General features: G+C 45.9%; 5 protein-coding genes across 5 annotated transcripts; 1 reads left to right on the top strand and 4 right to left on the bottom strand.

Annotated features, from left to right (window-relative positions):
* Positions 1-5,830: 5,830 nt before the first annotated feature.
* Positions 5,831-6,871, top strand: LOC120705768 (17.5 kDa class II heat shock protein-like). Its single transcript, XM_039990274.1, has one exon. It carries the CDS (start codon positions 6,071-6,073, stop codon positions 6,632-6,634), a length of 564 nt encoding a protein of 187 aa, XP_039846208.1. The 5' UTR covers positions 5,831-6,070; the 3' UTR covers positions 6,635-6,871.
* A 3,377-nt stretch (positions 6,872-10,248) lies between these two features.
* LOC120705769 (polynucleotide 5'-hydroxyl-kinase NOL9-like) lies at positions 10,249-13,901 on the bottom strand. Its single transcript, XM_039990275.1, has 9 exons — positions 13,654-13,901; positions 13,459-13,556; positions 13,340-13,373; positions 12,911-13,062; positions 12,626-12,806; positions 11,922-12,102; positions 11,414-11,519; positions 10,983-11,110; positions 10,249-10,624 (listed from the first exon to the last, which is right to left on the bottom strand). Exons 1-9 carry the CDS (start codon positions 13,863-13,865, stop codon positions 10,541-10,543), a joined length of 1,176 nt encoding a protein of 391 aa, XP_039846209.1. The 5' UTR covers positions 13,866-13,901; the 3' UTR covers positions 10,249-10,540.
* Positions 13,902-14,128: 227 nt separating this feature from the next.
* Positions 14,129-14,841, bottom strand: LOC120705770. Its single transcript, XM_039990276.1, has one exon. The coding sequence runs from the start codon at positions 14,799-14,801 to the stop codon at positions 14,331-14,333; it is 471 nt and encodes a 156-aa protein (XP_039846210.1). The 5' UTR covers positions 14,802-14,841; the 3' UTR covers positions 14,129-14,330.
* Positions 14,842-16,765: 1,924 nt separating this feature from the next.
* LOC120710434 lies at positions 16,766-17,642 on the bottom strand. The gene has a single exon (XM_039996122.1). It carries the CDS (start codon positions 17,528-17,530, stop codon positions 16,949-16,951), a length of 582 nt encoding a protein of 193 aa, XP_039852056.1. The 5' UTR covers positions 17,531-17,642; the 3' UTR covers positions 16,766-16,948.
* Positions 17,643-18,367: 725 nt separating this feature from the next.
* LOC120705771 (post-GPI attachment to proteins factor 3-like) lies at positions 18,368-22,821 on the bottom strand. Its single transcript, XM_039990277.1, has 6 exons — positions 22,660-22,821; positions 22,404-22,529; positions 19,912-20,173; positions 19,619-19,818; positions 19,342-19,529; positions 18,368-19,020 (listed from the first exon to the last, which is right to left on the bottom strand). Exons 2-6 carry the CDS (start codon positions 22,505-22,507, stop codon positions 18,734-18,736), a joined length of 1,041 nt encoding a protein of 346 aa, XP_039846211.1. The 5' UTR covers positions 22,508-22,529; positions 22,660-22,821; the 3' UTR covers positions 18,368-18,733.
* Positions 22,822-26,261: the final 3,440 nt, after the last annotated feature.

Consider the following 26,261-nt stretch of genomic DNA (forward strand, 5'->3'; position numbering starts at 1 on the left):
ACCTGCAACTAGGTTTAGAAAGCACCCTGAGTAAAAAAGGTACTCCGCAAGACTTACGCGATTAAATAAACAAGGATCATGCAAAGGCTCAAGGAAAAGCTTTAAGTTTAAGTACTTATTGCATAAGCATAAGCTGCCTAGACTATCACCTAGCAAACTTAATTAATCTTGCCCAACCCCCAGAATTTTAGTGGATTAAGAGAGTAACAAAAAATACATAACAGATCCTCAACATGACATGAAACCAAAGCCAACAAAACCGAAACTCTCTAGGAAGAATTCGACGAACCAAGAGCTTGCTCATATCCGAGAGCGCGGCAATTCGAATTGATTATAGCCTTGCAAGGGTGTACTACTTTACCCACACGACGCAAGGACCATGCGACTCACCCAACCGATCACGCCGGGCAAGGGGGGTACTCACGTCAGCCGTTCCCAACAAGGCTCAACCGTTGAGGGTACGCCCAGCTTGCGCGTGGAGATTTAGTTCCACCGGAGACTTCTCTAAACTTTCCTACACATAGTTCCACCCGGGGACACACTAAACCTCCCTGCATAGCCCGATGGCCACGCATCTGGGACCGGGCCCCAATGATCAAGTCAAAGAAGGTATTTGACTCACCCGTTCCATTATATTGGATATGTGGTAGCACGAAAAGGTGCTCAAGGCCGATGGCATCAACTCGGTCCTTAATCGATCCAAGCGGACTATGCCCATGTGACTTCATTCTCTAGGCCCTACTATTCCGCTCGAATCTCGATACTACCAAACCCATACCACTAAACCAAACCAGTGCGATCAAGGGTAACCAGCAAGTGTGATCCTCCAGACTATTCCTGTCTAGCGAGCAAAAGAAGTACTCTAAGCCGGGCTAAGCATCTAGTCAGATTAAGTTATTACTGACTAACAAGTGACAAGGACACGGTTAACAATTCAAGGAAGATAATGCAGGAAATTAGGTATAAGAATGCAATACATACATACTATATATAACCCCACATTACCCGGTGAGATATCTAGTTAAGTTAGATTAAAAGGAGCAAGGATTCATGCTTAGCTGCTTGCCTTGGTTAGCTTCAGACTCGACCACGAACGGGATTCCGGGTTCAGCCTCCACGGACTCGGCGGGTTTCACGGGTTCGTTCTCCGACGGTTCGGTCACTAAAATGCATGAATGCGATGCACGAATTAAGTAACGAACTTAACAACAAGCATTAATCACGAAACAAAATAAACATGCAGAGGATGATACAAGGGACTCATGAAAAATGATTTTGCAGGAAAAGCATTTTCCTATAAGTAATCATAAATAGATCAATTTTCAGCCACTCTAAACAAAGTAAAACAGAAAAGGAATGCAAACTGAACTAAACAAATCCAAGAAAATTATCATGGAAACTAGGAAGGAACACAAAGCTAACAAAACTGGTTTCGCCATTTTCTCACTTTCCAGCAAAAAGTTCTATATTAAACCACATTTTGGACAGCAAGCATGAAATCGAAATGAAACCCTAACCAACAGCAAGAAAACACATGAGTAAGTTACACTACTGGAAACTACACCTTACAGGGAGTCTAGCAAAATTTGGTTTGACATTTTTCGAGCAGTAAACAAATAACCAAGCATTAAACTCACTTTTGCAAGATAAAACTATAGATAAACCTACAACAAAGTAACATGCAAAACAATATTTTTCTTGAGTAGATCTCAGCTAGAGGAATCTAACAAGATAAGTGTCACAATTTTTGGAGCTATACAGAAATTTCTAGGGATTTTACAAGTTTGCAGGAAAACTAAACCTAACAAAACCCTAGCTAAAAGCTAGGCGCACCCGAGGGCAGCCACCCCGGCCACCGACAGGTGGGCCCAGGGGGCCGGGCGGCACCACCAGGCCGGGTCAAGGCCAAGGCCTGCCTTGACCCCGCGCCTGCGCGCCCATGTGTAGGATCAAGAACACCGACTAGAGGGGGGGTGAATAGGCGGTTTAAAAACTAAACCCAACAACACTAGAGAAATTTAATTAGTAACAAAGGAAAGCCCTATGTCAAGCTATTACAATCTCTAGATGGGTTTGCAACCTAGGGTGACAAGACACGAATTAAGCTCTAGTAAAGTAAATTGCTCAAAGTAAAGACAAGAATAAAAGAGAGCAAGAGTAGTAACCGAGCTTGACACAAGAATATATCCCGTGGTGTCGATGACTTGCCGGTCACCCCTAATCCACGTTGAGGTGGATTCCAAGAATCAACCGCTCCTCTATCAAGAACCTCTTGATCTTGAGCCGGCTTGAATCAAGGAACCGCTCCACACCTCGATTCCACTAGAGTTGCTCTTCACCACTCCGGTGAGGTGAGCACAAGACCTCTCACAACCGAAATCGGGGCTCCTCAACAATCTCCTTGGAGGTGCTCCACGAAATCCACTTCTCCAAGCCGTCTAGGGAGCGGCAACTCCCAAGAGTAACAAGTTGATGACGCTTGCTTGAAGTTTCCCTAATGCCACAAAGCTCAAACTCTTGATGCAATGCACTAGGAAGCTCTCACACTCTTAAAAATGCAATCTCTAAGCAAGTGTGTGTGAGAGAGGGATGCCTTAGCTCTAATGTGTCAAGAATGCTATCCAAATGGCCAAGAGAGTCACCCAATGGCCGGGCATTGGGTATATATAGACATCCCTCCAAAAACTAGCCGTTACACTCTTTTCTGCGAAGTCGCGGACCGTCCGCGATTCAAAAACCGGACTGTCCGCCGTTATAAACCAGTGAGTCAGAGTGCATTTAATGCATGTCAGAACTAGCCGTTAAGCCCTGGCGGACCGTCCGCGCCCCAGTGGCGGACCGTCCGCAGTTAAGAGTTCCAACCCCACCAGAGACTAACATCGTCTCTGGAACAACTTTGAGATTAGCCTGCGGACCGTCCGCGCCTCAGGAGCGGACCGTCCGCAGTTTAACTTTGAAGCCCACACCAGAGAGACACCCTTTCTGGTAAAAAATGAAATACAGTAGCGGACCGTCCGCCCACCTGGGCCGGACTGTCCGCCAGCCCACCAGAGCCTCTGCAAGCTCTCTGGAACGATCGCGGACTGTCCGCCCCTCTGGGCCGGACAGTCCGCCAGCCCACCAGAGCCTCTGCAAGCTCTCTGGAACGAGCGCGGACTGTCCGCCCCTCAGGTGCGGACTGTCCGCCGTTACTCAGTGGGCTCGAACTTAGTCTATTTCAAAACTTTTCAAAACGCCGTTAGCCCTCATGCATGCAACTAGACATTTTGAGCAAAATGGCACTAAAGACCCGTCAAGCATGAGTACACAACCCCTCTTGATAGTACGGCTAACTATCCAACAAATCCGGTCACTTTTCATCCACTAAACGCCTTGTGACCGGTAAAATGTAAAAGCCCTATTTTATACCTTTGCCTTGAGCCCGAGCTTTACTCATCATCTCCAAAACTCCATACGTTCACAACCAAATGTCTTTCATCCGTGAATCAACCTATACTCATCTTCTCAAATGAAATCGTTAATCCACAAACCGTTGTCATTAATTACCAAAACTAGAATTAGGGGCCTAGATGCTTTCACCATGCGAGCGCATGCGCGACGCGGCGGCGCCGGCGAACGGCGGCGCGGCGGAGCGAGGCTGGAGGGGCGAAGGGCGAGGGCGCATGGCGTGCCCTAGGTGATGGTGAAGCTCACCGGCGGCTTGGACAGCGGGAAACGGCGGCGAGGCGGCGGCGCAGCAAACAGAGGCAGCGGCGGGCGAAGGCTCTCGCGCGGCGGCCCTGCAGGGGAGGGGAAAGGGCCGGATTAGGGGCGAAATCGGAGGATGACGACGCGAGGGAGCTCCCCAAGTGAGGAATTGCGGCGGCGCTCACCGGAGCGGGTGAAACGGCGGTGGGGAGGGAGCTCGGGCGGCGGCGATGGAGAAGGGGATCGGGCGCTAGGGTTGGAGAGGAAGGCCGGTCGGGCACGGGAGCTAGAGGGCGAGGGGGAGCGGGCGGCCGGGCGGATAAGGACGCACACGAAGCGAGGATCACCGGCACGTGGCCCGAGGATGGCCGGCGGCGGCGACGCGTGCGGGCTGCGCACGGAGCAAAACAGAGAGGAGGGAGAAAGAGGCTGACAGGTGGGGCCCAGCGGGATTTTTTTTCTTTTCCTTTTTTTTTCTGGTTGTGACAGGTCTGGCGACGATTTCCATGGGGAAAGGGACGGAAACGCAAGAGGGGGCCACGTGAGCTCGAGGTCGGCTCGGTGGCGGCAACAATGGCGGGAGGTGGGTGGCACGATTTCGGCCGGGTGGTGGCTGGAGCTCGATGAGGAGAGGTTGGGGAGGGAGCTGGGGCAGTGAGGGAGGCGTGGGCGCGATGGATTTGGGAGGAGGTGGTCCGGGGCGATGGGGAACGCAACGCCCGGCGGAGCAGTGCCTGCGCTCGGTTCTGTTCTTGCCTGGCGCAAGGAAGAAGGAGCAGCAGAGAAAACGCGGATCCCACATTAGGTCCATGTCATTGCCCAGTCAACATGCCACTTAGACTGTTTAATATAAGTTATGAAAATTTAGACCTATATGCCACAATTAGTAAGTTCACGGACATAAAAATGCAATTTAGAAGTTTGGGACCTAGATGATATAGCCGGACAAATTTATGTACCGCCCATGCATTTTACTCATAATATAATTTGTCAGTTCATGGTGTTTCCACTTCACATATCGAAGCAACACCATCCTTTGTTGTTCCTTAGCCACAGGGCAAAAGTAGTACAGATGTTTCTTGCAAAATCTCAAGCCGTAACCGGTTGAGTAAAAATTAGCATTCTTAGCAAAATTTGATTGAAATTTTAAACTTTGAATGAATTTCATCCGAATGAGAATATCAATTACCACCAATATATTTACCTGATGGTGCTTTTGGAGAAACTTTTTAAATCAGTATCGTCGTTTGTTAGTACCAACGTACGGAGTATATCTTCTTACTACTTCACTGAATTGGGCCACGTTCAGTGAAAAAAGAAACAAAGGCAGAAAACTGGTGAATATGCTATCGCTGAGTGAAGGTGTCTATCTGATGATCTGATCGTGTCATTGGCTGAGAATGTCATCTTCCTAGGGGTAAAAAAAAGAAGTTCAGATTCAAAGTTCACAGAGCCAAAGGATGTCGGACCAGTTGGTCACGGCAGTCCGGCGGCACCCCACAGGTTGTGGGTTCGATCCCTGGTAGGGACGAATTTCCGCCTGCGGATAAAAAAACCCCCTCGTCTGCATTATGTCCAAAGCACTGTGGAGCCTGGCCTAACTCACAAGGCGACGGGCCCCCGTGTACGGGTGGAGCAGGGGTTCGGGGGTTTTCTTGGCCTGCTGTGAGAAGATCATTTTACCTCTCAAACAATGCCGTGGGGGCGGTCTTACCCCCGCAGGTCAAGTTTTTTTAAGTTCACAGAATCACAGTGTGAGAAGCGAGGTTTTCTTGGCCTGCTGTGAGAAGATCATTTTACCTCTCAAACAATGCCGTGGGGGCGGTCTTACCCCCGCAGGTCAAGTTTTTTTAAGTTCACAGAATCACAGTGTGAGAAGCGATCGTAAGATCTTCCAAATTTCGAAAATTGAAAAGAAGAGTCCAGAACTCTCCTGAATCAAAAGCTCACAAAAGTGAGGCAGAAGCGCTTGTAAATATCTCAGCGGAAGATTGCCTTAAAAAAAATCAAAATCTCAGCGGAAGAGGATGGTGGATAGTTAAAGATAGGACCCCCACAGGCACGTGTCATAACACAAGAGATGACAAGTGGGTCCAGAAAAATCTACCGTCTCCTGGATCTCCAACAGCAGAAGCTCTATTATATTCTAGATCCTTCCCCAAGCGCCAACGCCGCTCCCTCGCCGCGCCGCACGCCCAGCCCCTTTCCCTTTCAGAACCTTCCATCGCCTTCCAGACTTCACCTTACCTCGCCGGCATATATAGCCAGCCCTCTCGCCTCCTCACTCCCCGCACCAAGAAGCACACGAACACCAGCAATCCACAGATCAACCAAACCAAACAACAAAATCGATCGAAGAGAGGCCAAGATCCGCGGCGGCGAGATGGACGCGAGGATGTTCGGGCTGGAGACACCCCTGATGGCGGCGCTGCAGCACCTTCTTGACGTCCCGGACGGCGAGGCCGGCGACAAGGCGAGCGCGGCGGGGAGCGGCCCCACGCGCACCTACGTCCGCGACGCGCGCGCCATGGCGGCGACCCCCGCCGACGTCAAGGAGCTCCCGGGGGCCTACTCGTTCGTGGTGGACATGCCGGGGCTGGGCACCGGCGACATCAAGGTGCAGGTGGAGGACGAGCGGGTGCTGGTGATCAGCGGCGAGCGGCGCCGGGAGGAGCGCGAGGAAGCCAAGTACCTGCGCATGGAGCGCCGGATGGGCAAGTTCATGCGCAAGTTCGTGCTGCCGGACAACGCCGACATGGACAAGATCTCTGCCATGTGCAAGGATGGCGTCCTCACGGTGACCGTGGAGAAGCTGCCGCCGCCGAAGCCCAAGAAGCCCAAGACCATTGAGGTCAAGGTCGCCTCTGAGGATCATGAGGTCAAGGTCGCCTCTGAGGATCATGCAGTTGTGGCGAGTGCTGAGGTCAAGTCAGAGCAGTGCCAGTGAGTTGTGGCGAGTGCTGAGGAGAAGCATGCAGTTGTGCTTGTTTCCTTATGTCCCTCTGTGTGTCAGTGTGTGTGTCTACCGCCTACATATCACCTATCAGTTGTGCTTTGTTTGATGCATGCTGGGTTTGAAACTTGTATTGCAAAAGAGAATGCATGATGCTTTCTGAATAAACTAGAAATGGTCGCGGCGACGTCGCCGCGTGTGGCCGGTGGCAGTGGACGAGCCGGTGTAGTATATTTGTTGGTTCGCTGTTTTTTCCAACTTTATGTTCCTAGGCCGTGTTTGGATGTGGAGGGGTAAATTTGCCCCAAGGTAAATTTTTTATTCCAATCATTTTCACTCAACAATTTTACCCCATAAAAATGTTTGGATTAGGGGCAAATATGGTTGGAGAATAGCATTTAATTGGTCATTTTACCCCCATTTGACACCTAAAGAGGGGTAAAGGAAAAAGGAGGGGTAAAACATTTCTCAACAAGTTTTACCTCATGTTTGGATGTTTGAGGTAAAAAGTAGATACTTTTACCCCTTTTACCCCTTTTACCTCTCCATCCAAACAGGGCTCTAGTTGGCTATCTAAATGCCTCCTTGGCAGGCACCATTTTTGCCTGGCATAAATATATCTATCGCATAGTGTAGTTGAGAGTTTGGAGCCCATTCGCCCTGTTCGGTTCGGCGGCTGGCGCTGGACTATTGAGTCTGCGGATGGGCCCAGCAGCTCCATCCCAGCATATTTCCGCCTAGCCGAACAGCCTGATTGTTGTTTATATGTCTTTCGGGTGGAGTAAAACTTTTTTTAAAATAAAAAGAATTTATATGTCTTTCGGGTGGAGTAAAACTTTTTGGTTATGGATCTCCTGTTTTCTCGTAGGAGTGCCGCAGGTCACATGCTGTAAATTGTCGAAAAAGATTTTTGAATAGCTATTAGATCCACTCTCCATGTGTTTACTTATTTTATGTTTTCACGCACTAATCACACGCTGGTCTAGAGCTTGATTGAGGGGAATGAAGATGATTTTTCTTTTTCATTGACCTGTCATAAAAAATAGTATAAATCCTCTATGTGTGGAATACCAAAGAAATTGCTCTCTTGTTACTATATATTTTTTTTGGCATACCACATATGGCAATCCTAACAAAGTGGAGCACCAAGAAATGCTACTTAGCATGATGTAGTATGCCACTGAAAGCTGAAGTGGTCAACTCTTGAGAAAGGCCGAGCAGCTTAGCTCAAAATCTTTGGATATATCCATTATGCTTGTATTATCTCTTTATCTAATTTGGCGGCCCCCTGTAGTATGTGTATGGTTAACAATAAGTTTGCTCAGGTGAGTATAACAGAAAGTTTCCTTTATGCAGGTTCACCTACTATAGTTGAACATGTTAAATGTATACAAATATGCTAAAAACGGGTTACCAGCTCTGATGAAGTGAGAAATAAGTTCATTATAAAAAGTAATATAGAAAACAATTGACAAAAGAATTTACATGGTCTATTATAGCTGGAGCTGTACATGTGGACATGCTCTGGAATTTGTTTCTAAAATAGAGTGAGACGGATCAGCTTGTTTGAGTATGGCATGTGATTGATCAATACCAAAAGCATTAAAGTGGTACCCTGGTATTGTGCTACATCTGCACATATCTAAAGCCAAGAAGACAAAACATGAAAACTTTCACTGCAATTTGCATAAAGTTACATGATAAAATTTTATGATATGGCAGAAATAAAATGGTAGACCAACTGTAGTTTACCAGTAGCAAATTGGTTTCAAGATCATTCTAAAGCTATCGAACATTTATACAAACAAACATCACATCCATTTTTTCCCTGAAAATTCTCAGTCATCTTGAAAGGACGTTGTTCGAGAGATCATGGTGGAAGCTCATTTTGATATAAATTTTTGCGAAGTACCTAACTTAGTTAATGTATAATTTAATTGCACTTTCCAGGTGGCCCTTCAGCCCTTGCAAAGTGACTGCTAGTTTAGTATTTTGGAGTCTTTGCTTCACAATGTGGAACTCGGCAACAGATAATGTTAAGAGGAAATGGAATAAGAAAATAAACACTTGTCTATTTTCTGCAGAGTAACTAATCAAAACTACTTAGCAGTAAGCACTGTATATGATATCGGTGTCATCTGTTAGCACATTGATTATAGCAATTTAAAAACCTAGGTTGAAGTGAATTGGACAATCGGAATTAAGGACAGATTGGATTAGAAGTTTTGTTCAGAAAAAGTCTAATCAAGTTGGAAGATGCATGTACTTAGTTGTTCCTGACAAAATGAGTAGTTACTTGAATGAAACAACGTTATTTATGTAAACTGAGCAATGAAAGTAACCTTAATTATTTTGGTGAGAGCTATGACGCAGGTCTTGCTGAGAGTGATGGTGACCTTTTGAGCTGTGGATGTGGCGGTTGAGGCATATAGTCGAACATCTTGTATGCGTAGGCAGGCAGAGGTTCCTACGCTCGTGGATCAAAAACATCCATAGCTGCGAGGGGGAAGGTAGATGGCCTTATCAGATAGGGTGGCAAGGGTCCTTCGCAACAGCAGCGTCATTACCTTCGCCAAAGCAGTTGGGGCTGGCAGCCATGGTGCTGTCCTGCCTCGAGTCCGGTAGTGCAGGGGTTGCTGGCGCATCTCCCCGTCGTGCCGCACGCAATACCAGCGACGTGGTGGCCTCCAGGTGTAGAGTCATTTTGGGCACCCAGACGCCCATACTTTGTCCACAGGTGAGCCACCGCGGCTCCGACGCCTCTCGCCTCATTGAACCTGAGGATATCCTCTGGTGAGAGGCGGAGACATGGGGATTTCCTCCTCTGCTTCTGCTTGCTCTCGCTAACGGCCCGGCGGAGGGGGAGGACCATCGGTGAAGACTCTCGCCCCGCGCCGTCGCTGGGAGGATTGCTTGAGACCAGCTGACCAGACGAGAGACCGGTGGCGGAGGGAGGCGTGGGCGGCGAGACCACGGCAGGGGCAGAGCCGCAGAGAAGAGGCACTGGGCGGAGCCGGAAGGGACGAGCGGGTTCTGGAAGATTCGCTAGCGCTCGGGTGCACGGCTTAACGGGCGAGAGGCCCGCGACAACCTTGATCGAATGATCTGTCTTGAGCTCGCTAGATCCAACGGTTAGCGGGTTATTGGGCGACGTGGCACGATGAATTCGCCCAATTTGGTGCATGAATCGTATTTAAAGATAAATCTATGTTCATCTCTCTGTCCCCGTTATCTTTCCGGAGGTGTCTATTCATATTCATCGTACGTGTGATAAAAATAAAAATTGTTCTGCAATAAAATAAAATGTTTCAAAATAAATAAGTTTCAAAACAAATAAATATGTTCTAAGAAATAAGAAATACTATCTAAAAATAGAAATTGTACCAGAACAAACAAAAAAAATTTAAAAAAATATTATCTAAATATAATTAAGTGTGATAATATAATTTTTAGTCACACGTTGCAATGAATAGTACCTTTCCCCGCAAAGGGTCGTGTAATGTAAGAATGCCTTGATGAGTTTTTTTTTTAAGATCAATAAGAATGCCTTGATGAGTTTTTTTTTAAGATCAAATGTCTTTTTTTAAGAATGCCTTGAAGAGGTCAACTTGAGCTACGAACCAAATCAAAACAAAAGTTGCCATAAAAATAAAAAAAATTCTACATTCAGATCTCCAAGAAGCGTAAGTGCAATGACGAATTTGAGATGGCAATTGCCCAGGGCACAAAATGTCGATTGCACAAGGCACAGATCTACGTAGGACGGTAGGAGGCAACCGCTGCTGGTAGTCTGCCGCTACAGACTACAGTTGCGCCATGCTCTCCAGGTCAGATAAAGGTTTGGTGCTGCGCGGGGGCGGCGTTCTTCTTCCCCTGGACGCAGCATGCTGCCTGCCTATGCTAACCATCACCAGCATATAAATCCCTCTCTGATATCTTGTGCAGTACATTTGCCGACATGTATGGCGACACACATCCATGGGCCTGGATTAAAACGGACGAAATTTGTTAGGAAAAAGAGCAGAGTTGTACAGGGCTTGCATCTTAAACAAGCCTTGTGTATTTCTGATTGCAACTATGAGCAGCAGAGATTTATCCCTTGAAAAGTATCTTAACATCCCAACCAAGTTTATGTTGTTTTTTCCTGATTACTTCTTCTTTCTTTAGAAGCAATATATGTGATTCTTAGAACACATGCAGACCACCCATTAGCTACATGAACCAATATGTGATTTATTACAGATTTACAGCACGCAGTAGCTACTATAAGATCTCCTTGAAATAATCTTGCACCACCTCTAGGTAAAACACCAAACTTATTGCCAGAAAAAAAATATATTACCTGCAAAAGTGTAGTTGGTATCTCAATGAGCCCCTGCTGCAACAGATCTACACTTTGCAGGCGTTCGAGAGGGACAGGAGTTATTACATACAACAGGCCTTTTTGAACATCAATGCCTCTTACGATGCCTGCAGAAGTACAACATCATTATTATTTGCATGAATTCAACATAGATATCATAGAAAAATTGCATCCTGAGCTTCTGAAACCACATTGTTTAGAACCCTGACTTTGTTCACAACCCGCATGCTCTATCTAGTCGAATTTCCCTCCACTGGAGATTGCTCGGGCCCAGGATTTCAATAACCAGCAATTTGAACTTGCAAGCTAATTCTGGGTCCCACTCCAAAATGAGCTAGCTATCCTGATCAAAGCTGTTTTTGGAGTGAAACTAAACAGCAAAACGAAAGGGCAGCCGACAAAAAGATTACCTAGCCCAACACAGTAAGGGATTGATTTACTGGCCTTGGATGCAGTAGAAATTGCCAAACCAACTATTGTCCCATTCAGACTACGCCATCTCTCACCAGCAGGTACCTGGGCAAAGTGTTACCATGTACATGTTCAGGGCTTGCACCAACCATAAAGGTACAGGCTAAACTACTACCACAATTTCTGCCTTGCTTTAAAATCACAAAGAAATCTACAGTAGATCTTTGAGCATGCAAATATCCATGATGTTAATAGTATGTATTTGTCAACGACCAACAGTTAACACACAGACTGATGGCAAGAGCACGTCGCGGCACGGTCAAAATGCTGAAGAAGGGTTATTATTTTATTTATTCGCAGCTCTAGAATATAATTATTTGTTTGAAACTTCGTTCACAAGTTGAAATGATTTAAAAGAGTCGTCTACAAAATGTTCAGCTTCAGGCGCCTTAATTTTTGGGCATTTCATCATAGGAAGGAAAAGCAAGAGGATAAACATGTCACTACCTCGCAATGAAGATGCACAATTGTAACATCTGAAAATGGCACTTGATAAGGTGGAAGTGAAGCTAGGGCATAAGCAAGTTTCTTATTAGTTGATAGAGATATGTTGCTTGGGAAACATTGCTTCAAGTACTCCATGAGACGCCGTTCACGCATCCCACATGAATCTTTCTGAATTAACAACCTTGGCAATATAGAGATGATGTTAGCAATTGCTTCCTTAGAAGCTCAAGTCATCACTTTCTGTAGAATTATACCTATAAACTCATCAACTGCAGGCTGTGAGCAAGCGGATGCATGTTACAGAAGTATTGAGTTTGCATAATGATTATCACTTAAAAACAAGATGCTTGCAGGAGTGAACTTATAAACAGATAGCAATGCAAACATGAATAGGAAACAATCCTGGTCATCAGAGAAGCCCAAGGATTTAGACAAAAGTTTTCAGTTCTATCCACATAGAGCCAAAAGTGGTATAAAATTGCTGGAATGAATTATCTAATCAACATTGTAGAGAACATGTAAACCTGCTCAACAGAACTAGTATTTAATGGGCGTAATCACTGTCATGCAAATTCAGGTTTGAGTACATCCAGCCATAAACAGCGTAATGTTCTTAGGTACAAGCTTCCATCAACATTTTCCAAGTATGAGGAAAACTATTTTAGTTTCTTTAACTCTAAATTGAAAAAAAAAAGATTACTTACGATCTATTCAAGGCATCGTGAAATGCAGCATTGATGTTAATCATCTCAGGTCCTGTTTGCTCATCATCGAGCCAAAACATTCCATCAGGGAGATTCTTGCTCTGCGCTGTGATGCGTATCTGAACAACAATTGTGGGGCAGATATATCTTAGCATCTCTACGAGCATATCAAAACCAGCACCTGAATTAACAAAACAAAAATACAAAAAGAAAAATATTATACTTTCACTGAAACAAGTATGTGCTAAGACAAAGCAAATCAACTTTGGAATAATTAAGAGATACCTTTTACCCAGCCAGGAGTGTTGACAAGTAGAGGCAGCATTTCATTCTCATCACACCGATATTTTCCAACGAAGTAATCGTACAAATGGAATAGGCAATTCAGATATGCTTCTGGATCTCTTTTCGAAGAAACGTCTCCAAAGAAGAAGTACCTGATTGAATTGAATTTGTAAAATGGAATACATGACCTTAGTGAAATCCAAGCGTTTGAAAATGCTGACAAAAGTTCGCTCTGGTGAAATCTTAAAAATTATGTGGTGGTGCTAACACACTATTACAATTGTTTCAGTAAACAAACGAAAAGAACCCACAACAAAAATTCTGCACAAATTGCTAGAAGTGAAGAAAGCAAGTTTAATTACCAGATACCACCCTACAAGCTAATTACAATTTAATACCCCTAGACAAATGTGAGCAGAAAATCGACACCTTTCAGCTTCCCGTAGAGTTGGGTTCAGCAAATCTGCACAAAAGCCAACCTCCACCATGTCATTGGCCCATGAACCCAGCTTTCGGTCAAATATCCGCACACGCATATATATACCAACCTTCGAGATCTTCGTCAACGATGTGGAATGAGAGGCACCCAGGCAGCCCGAACTCCGGCTGCCCCACGTCGGTGTCCAGATAAGCAACCTTCTCGTGCCTGCGGAGCGCCACGACACCCAAAGTTAGCGAACCACTAGCATCGCCGACGGATTCGTCAGGGGCAAGGGTTAGGGTTTGGCGCCGTGGTGACTTGCCTGGGGAGCAGCGCGTTGAGGAGGATGCGGGAGAAGGTGGACTTGCCGCTGTTCTTGGGCCCGCACACGACGACGACAGGGGGCGTGGAGTGGGAGGAGACGAGGGTCACGGCGGAGGCCCAGTCCGGCGGGACCACCGCCTCGGTGCGGGGCGCCGGCGAGGAGGGCCGCGGCGGTGTCCGCGTCGGCGTCGCGCGGGCGCCGGCGGCCATGCCTGATGCCTTTGCCGTGGTTCCGCGAGTAGCAGCAAAGCGGAGCGGCGCGGCTCGCTAAACTTCTTCAGGGCGCAATCTGGCCCGTCAAGTTTGCCATCGGACGGCGGGCATAACGGCCTGCGTTCTCTCTCTAGACCTCGGCGCGTGCGCGGCCCAGTGAAAACTCCTTGGGCTCATGAGTTGGGCCGCAAAAGGCTTCAAGAGTAGTCATGGGCTGCAGGCCAGCATGAAATTTAGCACACGGGCTCGGCCCATTGCAATGATGATGAGACAAAAAATTCCGGATTTTGGTCAACGTCTTGATGCTGACGTGGACAGAAACAACCTTACACCATAAATCCACGTGGCACTTTTTTAATTTCGTATGATTTGAAAACAGAGTGTGCGATACGATTATGCCATAAAATTTGTTTAAACTCGTTTTTAAAATGTGAACTCCGGGTGATTAGGAGAACTCAGAGGTCAGAGACCTTCGTCCTGAGATTTCTCGCGCGTCCCGAAACTGGCAGCACCGTCGTCCCCGGCGTCGCAGAGGAACAGCATGACGAACCCACCGGCGGTGACGAGCAGGTCCAGGCCGTAGACGAGCACGCCCAGCGGCGGCGGCAACGCCGGCGCCACGCGGCAGGCGAACAAGCCCGTCAGCGCCGTGGACAGCGCCCAGACGCAGACCCTGAGCCGGCCCCTCGCCTCGGCGGTGGGCGCCGCCTCGTGCCTGCCGACGCAGAGGAGGAGCAGCGCGAGGGCGGCGTGCGCGGCCGCGACGAAGGCCAGGTCCCGCGGCGCGCGCTCGCGCGCCGCGCGCGCGAGGTGGGCGGCCGCGAGGACCAGGCAGGCGACGTGCGGGAGCCGGCGCAGCGAGCGGCGACTCTTCGCCTGCTCCGGCGACGACGCCCCGGCTGCTGCCTGCTTGCTGCCATCGTCAATGGCCATCAGTGGTGTGGTGTGCTCGCGTGCACGTACACTGGCTCGTGTGCCCTGTCTTGCAATCAGTAACGAAGCGAACGCCACCAAATTTATACTGGCTTGCTGAAACCTGAAAGCGTGTAGCCTGGGAGACGTTGGCGGTAATTTCACTTGAGATTTAAACAAGGACGACGGAAGTTGACCCAAGTCCACTTCTTGTTCCTCATTCTTTTCTGATCGATGATGATGAAGTTCACTTCTTGTTCTAGGCACACAAGAATAACGCCACCTTTGCTTCTTGATGCAGTTGGAATCCTATCCGGCATCTCCTCCCTTTTGAGATAAAATGGTAAAAAAGAGAGAGCAGAGAATCAGAGATTGGCAAGTGGTAGTATTAAAAAGTGTTCTTACACCAAATTACAGTGCATAAAGCTTCTAACTTGTATCCAACAAGAAGCGAATAAATAAAGCAGTCAACGGAGACCTGCTGCTTCTCCGAGTGAGGTGACGAACTCGACAGGCAGGAATTTCCCAGCCTTTCTAGTCGCATCATTGGCCGCGTTATCTTGAAATTGATTAATGAAATTAATTGACCAAAGGTTCTTTCTGCTTGACGTGCTCTCTGGAAATGGCGACTGCATTTCCCGCAGCTCCGATCCCGTCGTCTACGTCGGTTTTCGTGCCGTGCGAGTTAGACTAGACGTTTATCTGGGGAAATCGGTCTAACCAGCCGAGCGGAACAGATTACACAACATGCGCAGTGATCTTACAATCTGATCGCATTCCTAGTGATGCTCTGGTGTGCTGATGGACTAGAACAGTTGACCTTTTAAACCTGCAAATTAACCTTGCTTCGGTGGGGAATTAACGCACTATTTAGCACCCAAAGATGAGCTAGCCAAACATATAACCTCTCTCTTTACTGAACATGGCGATATTAGTCCCTGTTGTAGCTCCTGGGCATTTCATTTTCCAATATTTGCAGTTGAAGAGCTTTAAATTATGAGCTCTTTTACAATAATTGTAAAATACCAAAGGGTACTTTCAGGTACTTTTATCTTGAATTTTTTTTCTAACCGTAGATCTATGAAAAGTATTTATAAAAAATAAATTTAATTATTATTCGGTCCCACATTTTGGTACTTGGTCCCATTGGAAGTATCAGGTATTTTAGCATAGGTACTTCTGAGTACTTTCTATCTTCACCATCGTAGAATTTTATTAGATAGACGGCTCCTATTTTTTTCAATCATTGTAAAATTTCTCTTAAACTATATACCCAGGTGCAGCCTTATTCATACGGACCTTAACAGGAAGCACTGAGGTACCTATGAAAGCTTCGGAGGTACCACATTTTGGTACCAAGTGTAAATTTCTGGTACAAATATATACAAAAAATGTCAGTTATAATTGGGTACTTTTTCCTCATGTAAAAAAAATAGTCCTTCATGGTATCTTTGTAAGGACCTCATGCAAGTAGGTACCTAATGGGATCTTTTGGTCATTTTCTTAGTTCATTTTGCATTACATTTTCTACAGTACCCGTCACATCGAATGTTCGGACACATGCATGGAGCATTAAATATAGTTAAAAAATAATCAATTACACAGTCTAACTTATTAGCACGAGATGAATCTTTTAAGCCTAATTAGTCTATGATTGAACATTATTTGCCAAATAACAACGAAAGTGCTACAGTATCAAAACCCAAACATTTTCGCGAACTAAACAGGGCCTCATGTCAATTCAATCAATTGAGTTTTTTTTGGTCGACCTAGTGTCCCAGAGACACCAAGTGATTGCATCCTTAAGCTAGGAACGGAAGGCAGGGGGGCTGGTGACCCTTCTTCTTCCTCGCTCCCCCCCCCCCCCCCCCCCTTCATCAATGCCTCCAAAATTTTAGGCCCCCCTAGATCCGCCACTTAGATCCCCATAGCCCCCCTATAGCCCCCCCCCCCCCCCCCCCCAGATCCGCCACTTAGTAGTATAATACCACGAATTATTCATTAACTGATTAACTAGATTACATTACAGGGTTCTATGTGATCTTTGTTGCTTCACATGACACAGAATGTACACAATTATTTGGAATGCCACAAGAACAAAAGAATAGCGAGATTCCCCGATTCCAGGATGTAGCAGTACGCGCGCGCGGGCTTGCACAGATGAACCATTAGACCTTCTCCTCCGGGGATTGCCCGTGCAAAGCCGTCGTCGCCGGCCTGCAGTCGGCATCAACTTGGCCACGGCCGAGCTCCCCGTCACAGCAGCGATCAGCGTCTTTGCTGAAGAAAAGGAAGTAGAACCCGAGTCCGAGGACCACCACGGTGACCCCCCACACCACCAGCTTCAGCGCCAGCCTCGGCATGGCGTCGGCGACGCGCGACACGAACGTGTTGGCCAGCGCCACAGAGACGCCCCACACCCCGATCCTGAGCCACCGCCGCTCGGCCACCCTGGCGGCGAGGTCCCGCCGCCGCAGCTGCTCGAGCCTCGCGACGCAGCACACGAGCAGGGCGAGGAGGAAGTATGTGACGAGCACGAACGCGAGGTCACGGGAGTTGTGGCGCGCGCGGTACGCGGCGAACGCGAAGTTGCCGGTCACGGCGAGGAAGAGGAGCACGGCGAGCGCGCAGCGCGCCGGGCGGCGCCAGCCTCCGCCCTGGACCGGCATCGTCTCGCCCAACCGATGCGGCTGCTGCTGTGGCGGCAGTGGCACTGACGATTCTTGCACGACGGCGAACACGGGCTCCATGGACGGCGGCGACCGTGGAATGGGCGCTGTGGCCGCCGGTGATCCTCGGAAGTTCAGAGAGCTAGCTCGAGCTGCAGATCGATGCCGACGGGGGTGTTGCAGTCACAGGTGTTTGTTTGTTGCTTTGACAGCTCCACTAGGAGACCGATGTGCCTTTTATAGGAGCACAAGGCCGCCGGAGCAAGCCAAAAGAAGTTTCACAGAAATCGCAGAGAAGCGGCGTGTTCGTGTGCTCTAGCGCGTTGGTTTCCCGAGTCTCTCGGATGAGTCCATGGTTGCCGGTTGGTATGGTATATCTGAATCTGACAATAGACTGTTCAGAGCAGAACTCAATATATTTTTCGCCGAGGTAGAAACCAGATCAATTTAAAATCCCTTTTGGAGTTCAGATGTAATTTCCTTTCCTACCCCTAGTTTAAAAAAAAGTTGATTAGAAAGCCGTCATTACCACAAAACAGGCCATTGCACCCGGTCAAAACTATGCACACTCAGAGCACCATGATTTTAAATTCTATCTTCCACATGAATTTCAGAGAAGATTTGAATGAGACTTTCAAGAAACAGTTCAATTCCGTGGAAATGGAGAAATTCCACTGAGGTCTAGTGACAAGTGACATACACAACGCGCCACTTTCAAAGTTGCAAGTTGCTAAATTTCTCACCCATTATCCCCATTCCCTGTTGCGAGATCCGACTGAAAGTGTCGGAATCAACAGTGACTAGACGAATCAAATAGATGAGCATGATCTAAGTTTCTTCTGGATGTTGCCAAAGTATAGCATTCGGGCTTACCTTTCATGCCAGCCACTCACCCTTTTGTTTCAAACATCAGATGTGTAAATACTAAATATGGGAATCTTCGTGACACAAATTTGTATAAAGGGCGCTTCAGGATCTTACAAATGTTGCACATCATCAGATACACACAAGCCACACTTTTCCACAAGATCACAAAGACAATCACAGAATATACGTACAGGTGAATCAAAAGACAGATCAGAAGTGCCCAAAAGAAGATGCTGAATTTGTGGACCAAAATCGCAAGTGCATGAAGATGTCTTTTCAGACTGATGACAGGAGCATTAGGGGGGCAAATATACTGATGTTTCTTGATGTCCGATAACACTAATGTCCCAATGTTCCTTGAGTAGACCATGAAATGTGATTCTCCAAGATCCAATGTTAACAGTACTGACACTTTGGTTACTTCGCCTTCTTGATAAGAGTTGAGGTACGAAATTCGGCGTCATCCTTAATGAAGCTCCACCAGAGATATGTGAGTGGAATTGTACTTGCATGCCACATTGAGTGGGCATCGGCATAGCCCATGTACGGAGGAAAGTCGTAGAGTTCAAGAAGCATAGCCAGCGCCCCACCAAAAACAACTGTCCAAATTTTGAGTCGTGATGGATGTCTGGTTACACCAGCCCAAACTGCCCATGTTAGAAGTTGAACCACAGCCATCACCACACAAACTTTCATGTTCCATCCTGACAAAACATTCATCAGAAACTTTGGAGCAGCATGCCTAAATATGCGAAAAACAGATGCAACCGGTTTGTGTGAACAAAAACTGAGTAGAACCAACACTTGTTCTGTTGTTCACTAATGGGTAATGATGACATTTTGTGATGGCTTTTGTTAAAAAATTTATAACTGTACATAAAGGAGGTATATATAGTTTGTTTAATACAAAAGACATGGTAAGCAGCGCAAGATTGCTAGATCTTTTAAATGAGCAGTTGATATAAGTGAGATCAATCTTTGCATAGCGAGGGCAAATGATTTAGCAACAAGCTAAGGCAACTTACCATAGTCAAGCTCATAGAAGTTAAGATACAAGATGTGTGTTGTAACAAACGCCAAAATAGGGGCTGCAAACATCACCCTGGTAGCCTCATCCTTGACATTGAAAGCCCTTAGCAATGAAAGAATTAAGGAGTACCCAAGAAGAGCAACAGCTGAAGAGTAGTCCAATTTTTCAGTCAAGTCGATATCTCTACAGAATGAGAATGATGAATTAGATATCACAGATTATAGTAGTATCTCAAAGTTGCAAAATATCGAAGGCTTTGGAAAAGTTCATACCTAGTATGGAAGATAGAGCTCCAGAACCATGCATTCATTGATAAGATTGCATAGATATGCCATAAGCTAGTGTATTCATAATAAGTTCTCTTGGTTTGGGGTCTAAGAGGCAATTTGTACTTCACTAGAAGGTAAAATGAAATCCAGCCAGTGAAGTGCATCAAGAGGTTGGTGGCAGATAGTGCAGCTGAAAGGGGTTCCTGATGAAGGATATCAGAATTAACTGGGGTGTCGACAAGAACTAGTAGTATAAATAGCTGTTTCACTGTGGATCATTTCAACACAAGACATACCTGGAAGACAGAAATACGTAAGAATGGCCATTTTCCATGATATTTAACAGGAGTCATTCCAAGTGATTGGTGTTCGCCTTCTCTCTGCATCATGCAGAAGTAACGACAGTCTGCCCTACAGTTTAGTTGTTTCCACTGCATGTAAATTTGCTCCTGGTCGTACCAAGAACCTCCAACAGATGTGTCATTCCCTTTCTTCTGACAGTGGCTGATGATATTCTCCCCAATAATCCCTGTAGTTTGACACTCCTTCACGCAAGTTCTGGAGGATGATCAGCAGGATAAAGATTTTCATAAGCTTCTAAATAGTTGTAAGTTGAACTGTTGAAGTAGTTCACATCAGCAAGGATAGCTTCTAAGCACTAGTTTTTTTTTTTTTTGATAGTTGCTCTGCATTAGATTTTTCAGAAATAGCTCTGTCAGAATGCCTAACAATACATCATCTCAGACAAGCAATAAAGCAGTCCGTAAGCCCATCATCTACCACATTCTGTCTTATCCTCATTTCCTAATGTTGCACCAAAGAGGCTAGCAACTAGCATACAGTATGGTGCTTTATATGTTGTTTAACTACTTGTAGAAATGGATCTATTGTTCTCAAAATGAAATCAAATAATATAGGAATTCAATATGACAAATTTAAGCAAGATCCATAACGCAGGACTAACGCTACCATCACAGATCAGCATCAGCTGCAGTTAGAACAATTACAAAGTTATACATAATGAATTAATTGGAAAAACATACTATTCACTAGGTTAAATTCATCCTAGAACTGGGAATAGCATGTATAGGTTGCAGTTTGGAGTTCAATTAGAACAGATGTCCACGGCATGAGACACAAATCACTATGAAAACTTCAGTTTATGCTGTGAAATACTAGGAATATCAGTAAACACTACCAGAAAACATGTTATTCACTTCTTACTACAAAAAAGTAAACTTTCGGAAAATTATACTCTGGTATAAAGTGCAAACATTCACTAGAACAGAAAGGGCAACACTACACTACACTTAAAAAAAATGTTGTGGTGGACATGTATATTTGGAAGTCATGCTGATGATCAAGAACCCACAAATGTAGGGTCTGTTTGAATTGAACCCTGAGGGAATGAGCCTGGCTTGTAGCCTCATTTGGGCTTCCGCATGACCATACCTTGTTTGCTCAGGTGCACCAAAAGTATTCGCTTGACATCAGTACATTGTTAATTGCTGTTAGCTCTGCATTAAATGCTCAATGATGCTAATGTCTCACTCAGCCATGTAGATGTGATATTGCATGTTGTAATGACACAATGATAGTTTATTCATTTATATTTATCAAAAAATGGTATGTGCTCCAGTACATCTAATCTAACAAAAGTCTGAGATAATATGCTTTTTATAGCCAGCAAATAGGTACATTAGCACTTAATTAAATATCAGGTTCAGGTGCCAACCAAACACACAACAGCCAGAGCAGGCAAAATGCATCAAAATTTCAGGCTACAATTAGGTACCACATTTTTCTCAGGCACAATGTTCAGGCGCCCAGCCAAGCAGGTCCAAACCTTACTGTATTCTCACAGAATAGCACAAACCAGAACAGTTGATGCATAGCAGAATCTGCAACAAATTGATTACTTCTACAAATTTTGCAAACAAGCAAATTCTGAAGAGGATAGCATACATTTTAACTGAATATAGCTGGACTTGTTAATTCCTGGGAGTCTGGGACATAGAAGCGAGAGGTGTTGAATGTTTGGGGATTAGTAACATAAAGTAGTGCGCCTATAGTGGTCAACAAGGAGTTAATGATTTCTCTTCCTAAGAGAGCGTTGGGGTATTTGTATAGACCTATGTGAGGACAAAATGACTACAATTATCTTGATATGATCCTCGAAATCCCAGGGTGGCAGGGCAACCCCCCCCCCCCCCCCCAAATGACGGTTACTATAAATGATGTAGGCTTATTAAGAATGGCATAGGGTTAAGTCTGCCATTTCTAGACAAGTTTATTTCATATTGCTTCGCATGTCTGCCACTTAGTGAAGAGATTCAGCTGCTTTACTATTAAAATGCGATCTGTTTTGGAGAAGCTCTGTTCAATTTGAATATGTTTCTATGTAACAAACTAGGGTTTGCCATCGATCACAATTCAAACAGAAACACATCTGTGCACAACAAGTGGAGCGCCAGTGATGCGCGAGATTTACGGTAATATAACTACTGAAAAGGATTCGTTTTTTTAGAACGACGAACAAGAGTCCAACTATGCTGCCCCCAAAAAAAAAAATGGTATAAAGGCCTAAAAAAACAGTCCAACCATGAATACCTTTTCTTGCAAAGAAAATAAGAAATACTGAAATCTCACAGCCTAGTCCCCGTGCAAGGGCCCCAGATGCACCAGGATTGGCTTCACGTCTTAAGCGTAGAAAATAATTCGCAGAAGAATACATTACCACTGCTGGAGACCAGTCAAAATTGAAGAACCACAGTGAGATGCGTCTCACCTGTACCGCGGATCAGCATCCCCGAGGCTGGCCTCGGCCGAGCCGAGCACCAAACCAAGAGCAAGAAGAAAAGCCAACCGAACGATCCAGCCACTTCCACCCATCGCGGCGGACGCGCCCTGAATCCTGCGATAATTTTTTTTGGCGGAAAAATCGAAGTTAGTGAGTACCATCAGATGCATTTGTAAATGGGTCAGATCCGGATACAACTAGCTTGGGTGCTCGGTTTCGCACACCGGGAAGGGAAGTGGCGTACCTTGTGGATGCTCGTCGCCGGTGAAGCGTCCGACGAAGACCTGGTGAAGGGGCGGCGCAGCTCGCCCAGTCGCCGCCAGGAAAGAAGGCCACGAGAGGGATGGGGGCGTTTACCCCGTCTAGTCGGCCCAACCCACGTGGGCGGGCTGAGATTTTAGTTCCTGTTTCCTGCCCTCCCGTGGGCTGAAGTCGACCTTCGTTCCCCAGAGTCAAAGGTCCATTTCATTTTATAAAAAAAATTCGAGTAAAACGCACCATCAGTTCTCCAACTTGGCTCGGAATATCGTCTCGGTCTTCAAATTTTCAGAATGCACATTCAGATTCATAACTTTCTAATCATACCGCGTGAGGTTAAAACCATAGTTGTTTAAACTAAATCAAAAGTTATTTAATATGTTTAAATAAAAAATTATATACGCACAAAAATAATTCATCCAATTTATTTGCATAAATATATTCAGCTATAAAATATCTGCAAAAAATTGTAAAGCAAGAAATACATATGATCAAATTTGTAAAAAAAATTGAAAATAGAAAGGATAAATTTTGGAGGAGATATTGGAAAAGAAAATATTCAACATAAATTTTTAAATTAAATTTTGGAAAATTAGAAAATGTAAGAGTTGAGCAGAAATTTTTAAAAATAAAATTTGGAACTACATGTGAGCCCCACATAAGTTGAAACACTTTCACTTTATAACTCAAAAGTAATAATTTGGACATCACGTGATACGACACAAGTTTGAGGGTTTGAATATGCATTTTGAAAGTTTAGAACCGCGATGACACCCCGAGTTAAATTCGAGAACCGGCATTACAGTTTACTCGGAGAATCCAATATCCCGACAATGAGTGTTTGGAATATTTTTATGGCACCAGACTTTTACTTTGCCTACACCTTCGCTTGCCTCGTCTTCACCATTATTCTCCGCAGCTCAACGTTGACATGTCAGCAAGACACCTACCCTCGCTCTAGCCCACCCGCGCTTCCTCTGTTGTCCCTTGCGGAGTTCACCATCTTGCGCTGCAGGCTGCACCCACCGCCTTCATCAGGCTGGCTTGTCTCCGTCGGGGGCCTTTCTTCCACGCCCGACACGCTCTCCCCATGAAAACTCCGACATTCACAAGAACCTTCGAACCTAACCCTACATCACCGGATAGTCGCCGGGGCTGAAAAGATGGCTCAGACATGGTAGACCGTAGACGCCGGCACGAAAAAAACTGATAGTTCAGTGCGGCTAAAGAAAATGTCGACGAGACACACACGAGAGTCCCTCTATGGGGATGATTGAAAGAGTGAGAAGTGAACCACGCAGCCGGGCCGGAGTCGAGCGCAGTTCGCCACGTAGTGTGACCGTCACAGTTCACAGCCTTCCCTCCTCCGCGCCGCGGCCCGCCTCTCGAACTCTCTCCTTTCCTCTGCTACAGTTGGGAGAGGCGAAAAGGAGGCCGCCCGTGCTCCCGCCGGCGAGGCCGTTGATCTCCCCCGCCTTCGGTGGCCTTTTAGGCCTCGGATGTGAGGGGGATCTCCGGTTCTCAACCCAGTGGTGTAGATTAGGTACTAGCTTGTCTAGGTTTGTGTTTCTAGGTAGGTGTCCAAGCGGCGTCGGCGAGGCGATGACGGCGGCGGCGCGATGGAATAAGTCCCTCCAGCTCCTTCATCGTCTCAGCGATGTTTTCTCCGGCATCGGCGAGGGGCTAGTGAGGGTGGGGTCCCATGTAGCGGGGTGCCTCGTTGACGCGAGGTTTCTTCTGGTCATTCGTGATTCCAAGGTAGGAGTCGGCTTCCAGAGGTTCCAGCAAGGTACGTGTAACACCCCTCAATTAGCACTCAATTAGGAGTCTTAAACAAGATTTGAAAATTCAAATTGAGTCAAGAATATCAAGCCACACGTGTAGCTCTCTCCTCTCCGAGCGTGGTCACCGTGGACGAATTGACCACGACGCCGCTCGCGCCGAGCGCCTTCACCTCCTGCTGCCGCGTCGCCCGTTCCCGAACCCTCTCGAGCTCGCCTTCTTGTTCGCTATGCGCACGCCTTCGCCCTCCGCTCGCTGTCGCCGCGCGCGCCACGCTGTCTCGCCACGCCGCCACGCCGCCATGGCCGCCGCCCGCACCTCCACGCTGAGCGGAGGGCCCGCACCTCGAGCCAGCGCCGACCCCCACCAACCCCCAAATCTGTTTGCTCTCATCCCAACGAAGCTCCCGGGCCCAGCCATCACCTCTACACCTCGCCGGAGCGCCGCCGATGCGGCTCAGTTCGCTGCCGGCCCGCCGCTCGCCGTGGCGCCACCACTACAGACCACCCCGAGCCCCCAAACCACCACCCATAGGTGCGCACGAGCCCCCTCACACTTTCCCCCAACTTTTCCCTCGCCGCCGACGAGCCCAAGCGCCGGATTCCGGCCACCCTCCCCTCCTCTGTTTTCCAACCCGGCCAGGGACCCACGGTGAGAAGGAAATAGAAGTCCAGGGGTCTAGATGCAAGATTTCCTTTCCTTTTTCTTTTGTTTTCAAAAACAACAAACTTTGAAAATACCTAGAAATTCGTAGAAAAATCAGAAAAATTCAAATCCAAATGTTTTGGAATACTTGCAACAAGATCTACAACTTTCATTACATGTACATATTTATTTTCTGTCTGTATTTTAATTTAGGAAAAAGATTAGATTACATAGGTTATAATTATTTTAGGATTTCTACTCACTATCTATGGGTTATTTTTGGTGGGTAGCTACTTCATGACATAATTAGATTTGTGTAAAAATTTGAGCACCAGTTAATACTTTTAACTAGATGAAACCCTAGTCTTGACTAGATCTAGTAGAATAATATATTCTTTTATTTCTGGATGTTCTGATTAATATATATGTATGAAATTTTTTATGTGTATTTAAAATACTAAATGAACACCACTGTCCAAATTTCGTTAATTATATATTTGTGTAGCTATTTATTTTATTTAATCCTTGTTTAGTAGACTTTAATTATGAGAAATAATTTATGTTGTTTTTAAATCGTGAAAATATTTCTGAGTGTTCTTTTTGAATATCTTAGCTTGTCCATGAAGTGTGAGCACCAGTTCATGACTAGAACAGAAGTTAAAAATGAATGTTGTTAGATTGATGTCTGTTTTGTTTATTTTCTCAGAATTAATTCTCTGTAGATAAAATCATGAAAAATTCACAGTAGCTAATTTATCCCTATGTAGACCTCATGTTAAATTTTGAGGTTCTGTTTTGCTCTGGTCTGACCTGTATAATTCAATCTTGGTCTAGGAGTTGTCTGAATGAATGAATTGTTCGGATTAAATGGATGCATGAAATGATAGGATTTTTACAGAGTAGATTGCTCTTTGTACTTTCTGTTTAGAATAATTTTTGCAGAAATTGTTGTTGTTAATGTACTGAGTTATTTAACTATTATCAAGCCATGACCTGCATGTTATAGGAATCAACTACTGCTTGTTTGTGCAGTTAGTGAACTTCTTTTGTGCCGTTGATCATGATGCCATGGGTAGTTAGAAATGTAGTTAACTACTCTATAAACGATTGCCCATGTGATATGATTGTTTGTTACTTGTTAGACTACAACTTTATCCTGAA

This window comes from Panicum virgatum, chromosome 5K, assembly GCF_016808335.1.
Source record: "Panicum virgatum strain AP13 chromosome 5K, P.virgatum_v5, whole genome shotgun sequence".
Taxonomy (NCBI): domain Eukaryota; kingdom Viridiplantae; phylum Streptophyta; class Magnoliopsida; order Poales; family Poaceae; genus Panicum; species Panicum virgatum.

Excerpts from the sequence above, each read along its gene's own strand:
- LOC120705770 (XM_039990276.1), bottom strand. The coding sequence starts at position 14,801 with ATGGCCATTGACGATGGCAGCAAGCAGGCAGCAGCCGGGGCGTCGTCG.
- LOC120705768 (XM_039990274.1), top strand. The coding sequence starts at position 6,071 with ATGGACGCGAGGATGTTCGGGCTGGAGACACCCCTGATGGCGGCGCTG.
- LOC120705771 (XM_039990277.1), bottom strand. The coding sequence starts at position 22,507 with ATGGGTGGAAGTGGCTGGATCGTTCGGTTGGCTTTTCTTCTTGCTCTT. Across the intron at positions 19,819-19,911 it reads TACGTATTTCTGTCTTCCAG|GAACCCCTTTCAGCTGCACT; the intron begins GTATGTCTTGTG and ends ATCCTTCATCAG. Across the intron at positions 19,021-19,341 it reads CTTCTATGAGCTTGACTATG|GATGGAACATGAAAGTTTGT; the intron begins GTAAGTTGCCTT and ends ATGTTTTGTCAG.
- LOC120705769 (XM_039990275.1), bottom strand. The coding sequence starts at position 13,865 with ATGGCCGCCGGCGCCCGCGCGACGCCGACGCGGACACCGCCGCGGCCC. Across the intron at positions 13,557-13,653 it reads CTCAACGCGCTGCTCCCCAG|GCACGAGAAGGTTGCTTATC; the intron begins GCAAGTCACCAC and ends GGCGCTCCGCAG. Across the intron at positions 11,520-11,921 it reads TTGTGCATCTTCATTGCGAG|GTACCTGCTGGTGAGAGATG; the intron begins GTAGTGACATGT and ends CACTTTGCCCAG.
- LOC120710434 (XM_039996122.1), bottom strand. The coding sequence starts at position 17,530 with ATGGAGCCCGTGTTCGCCGTCGTGCAAGAATCGTCAGTGCCACTGCCG.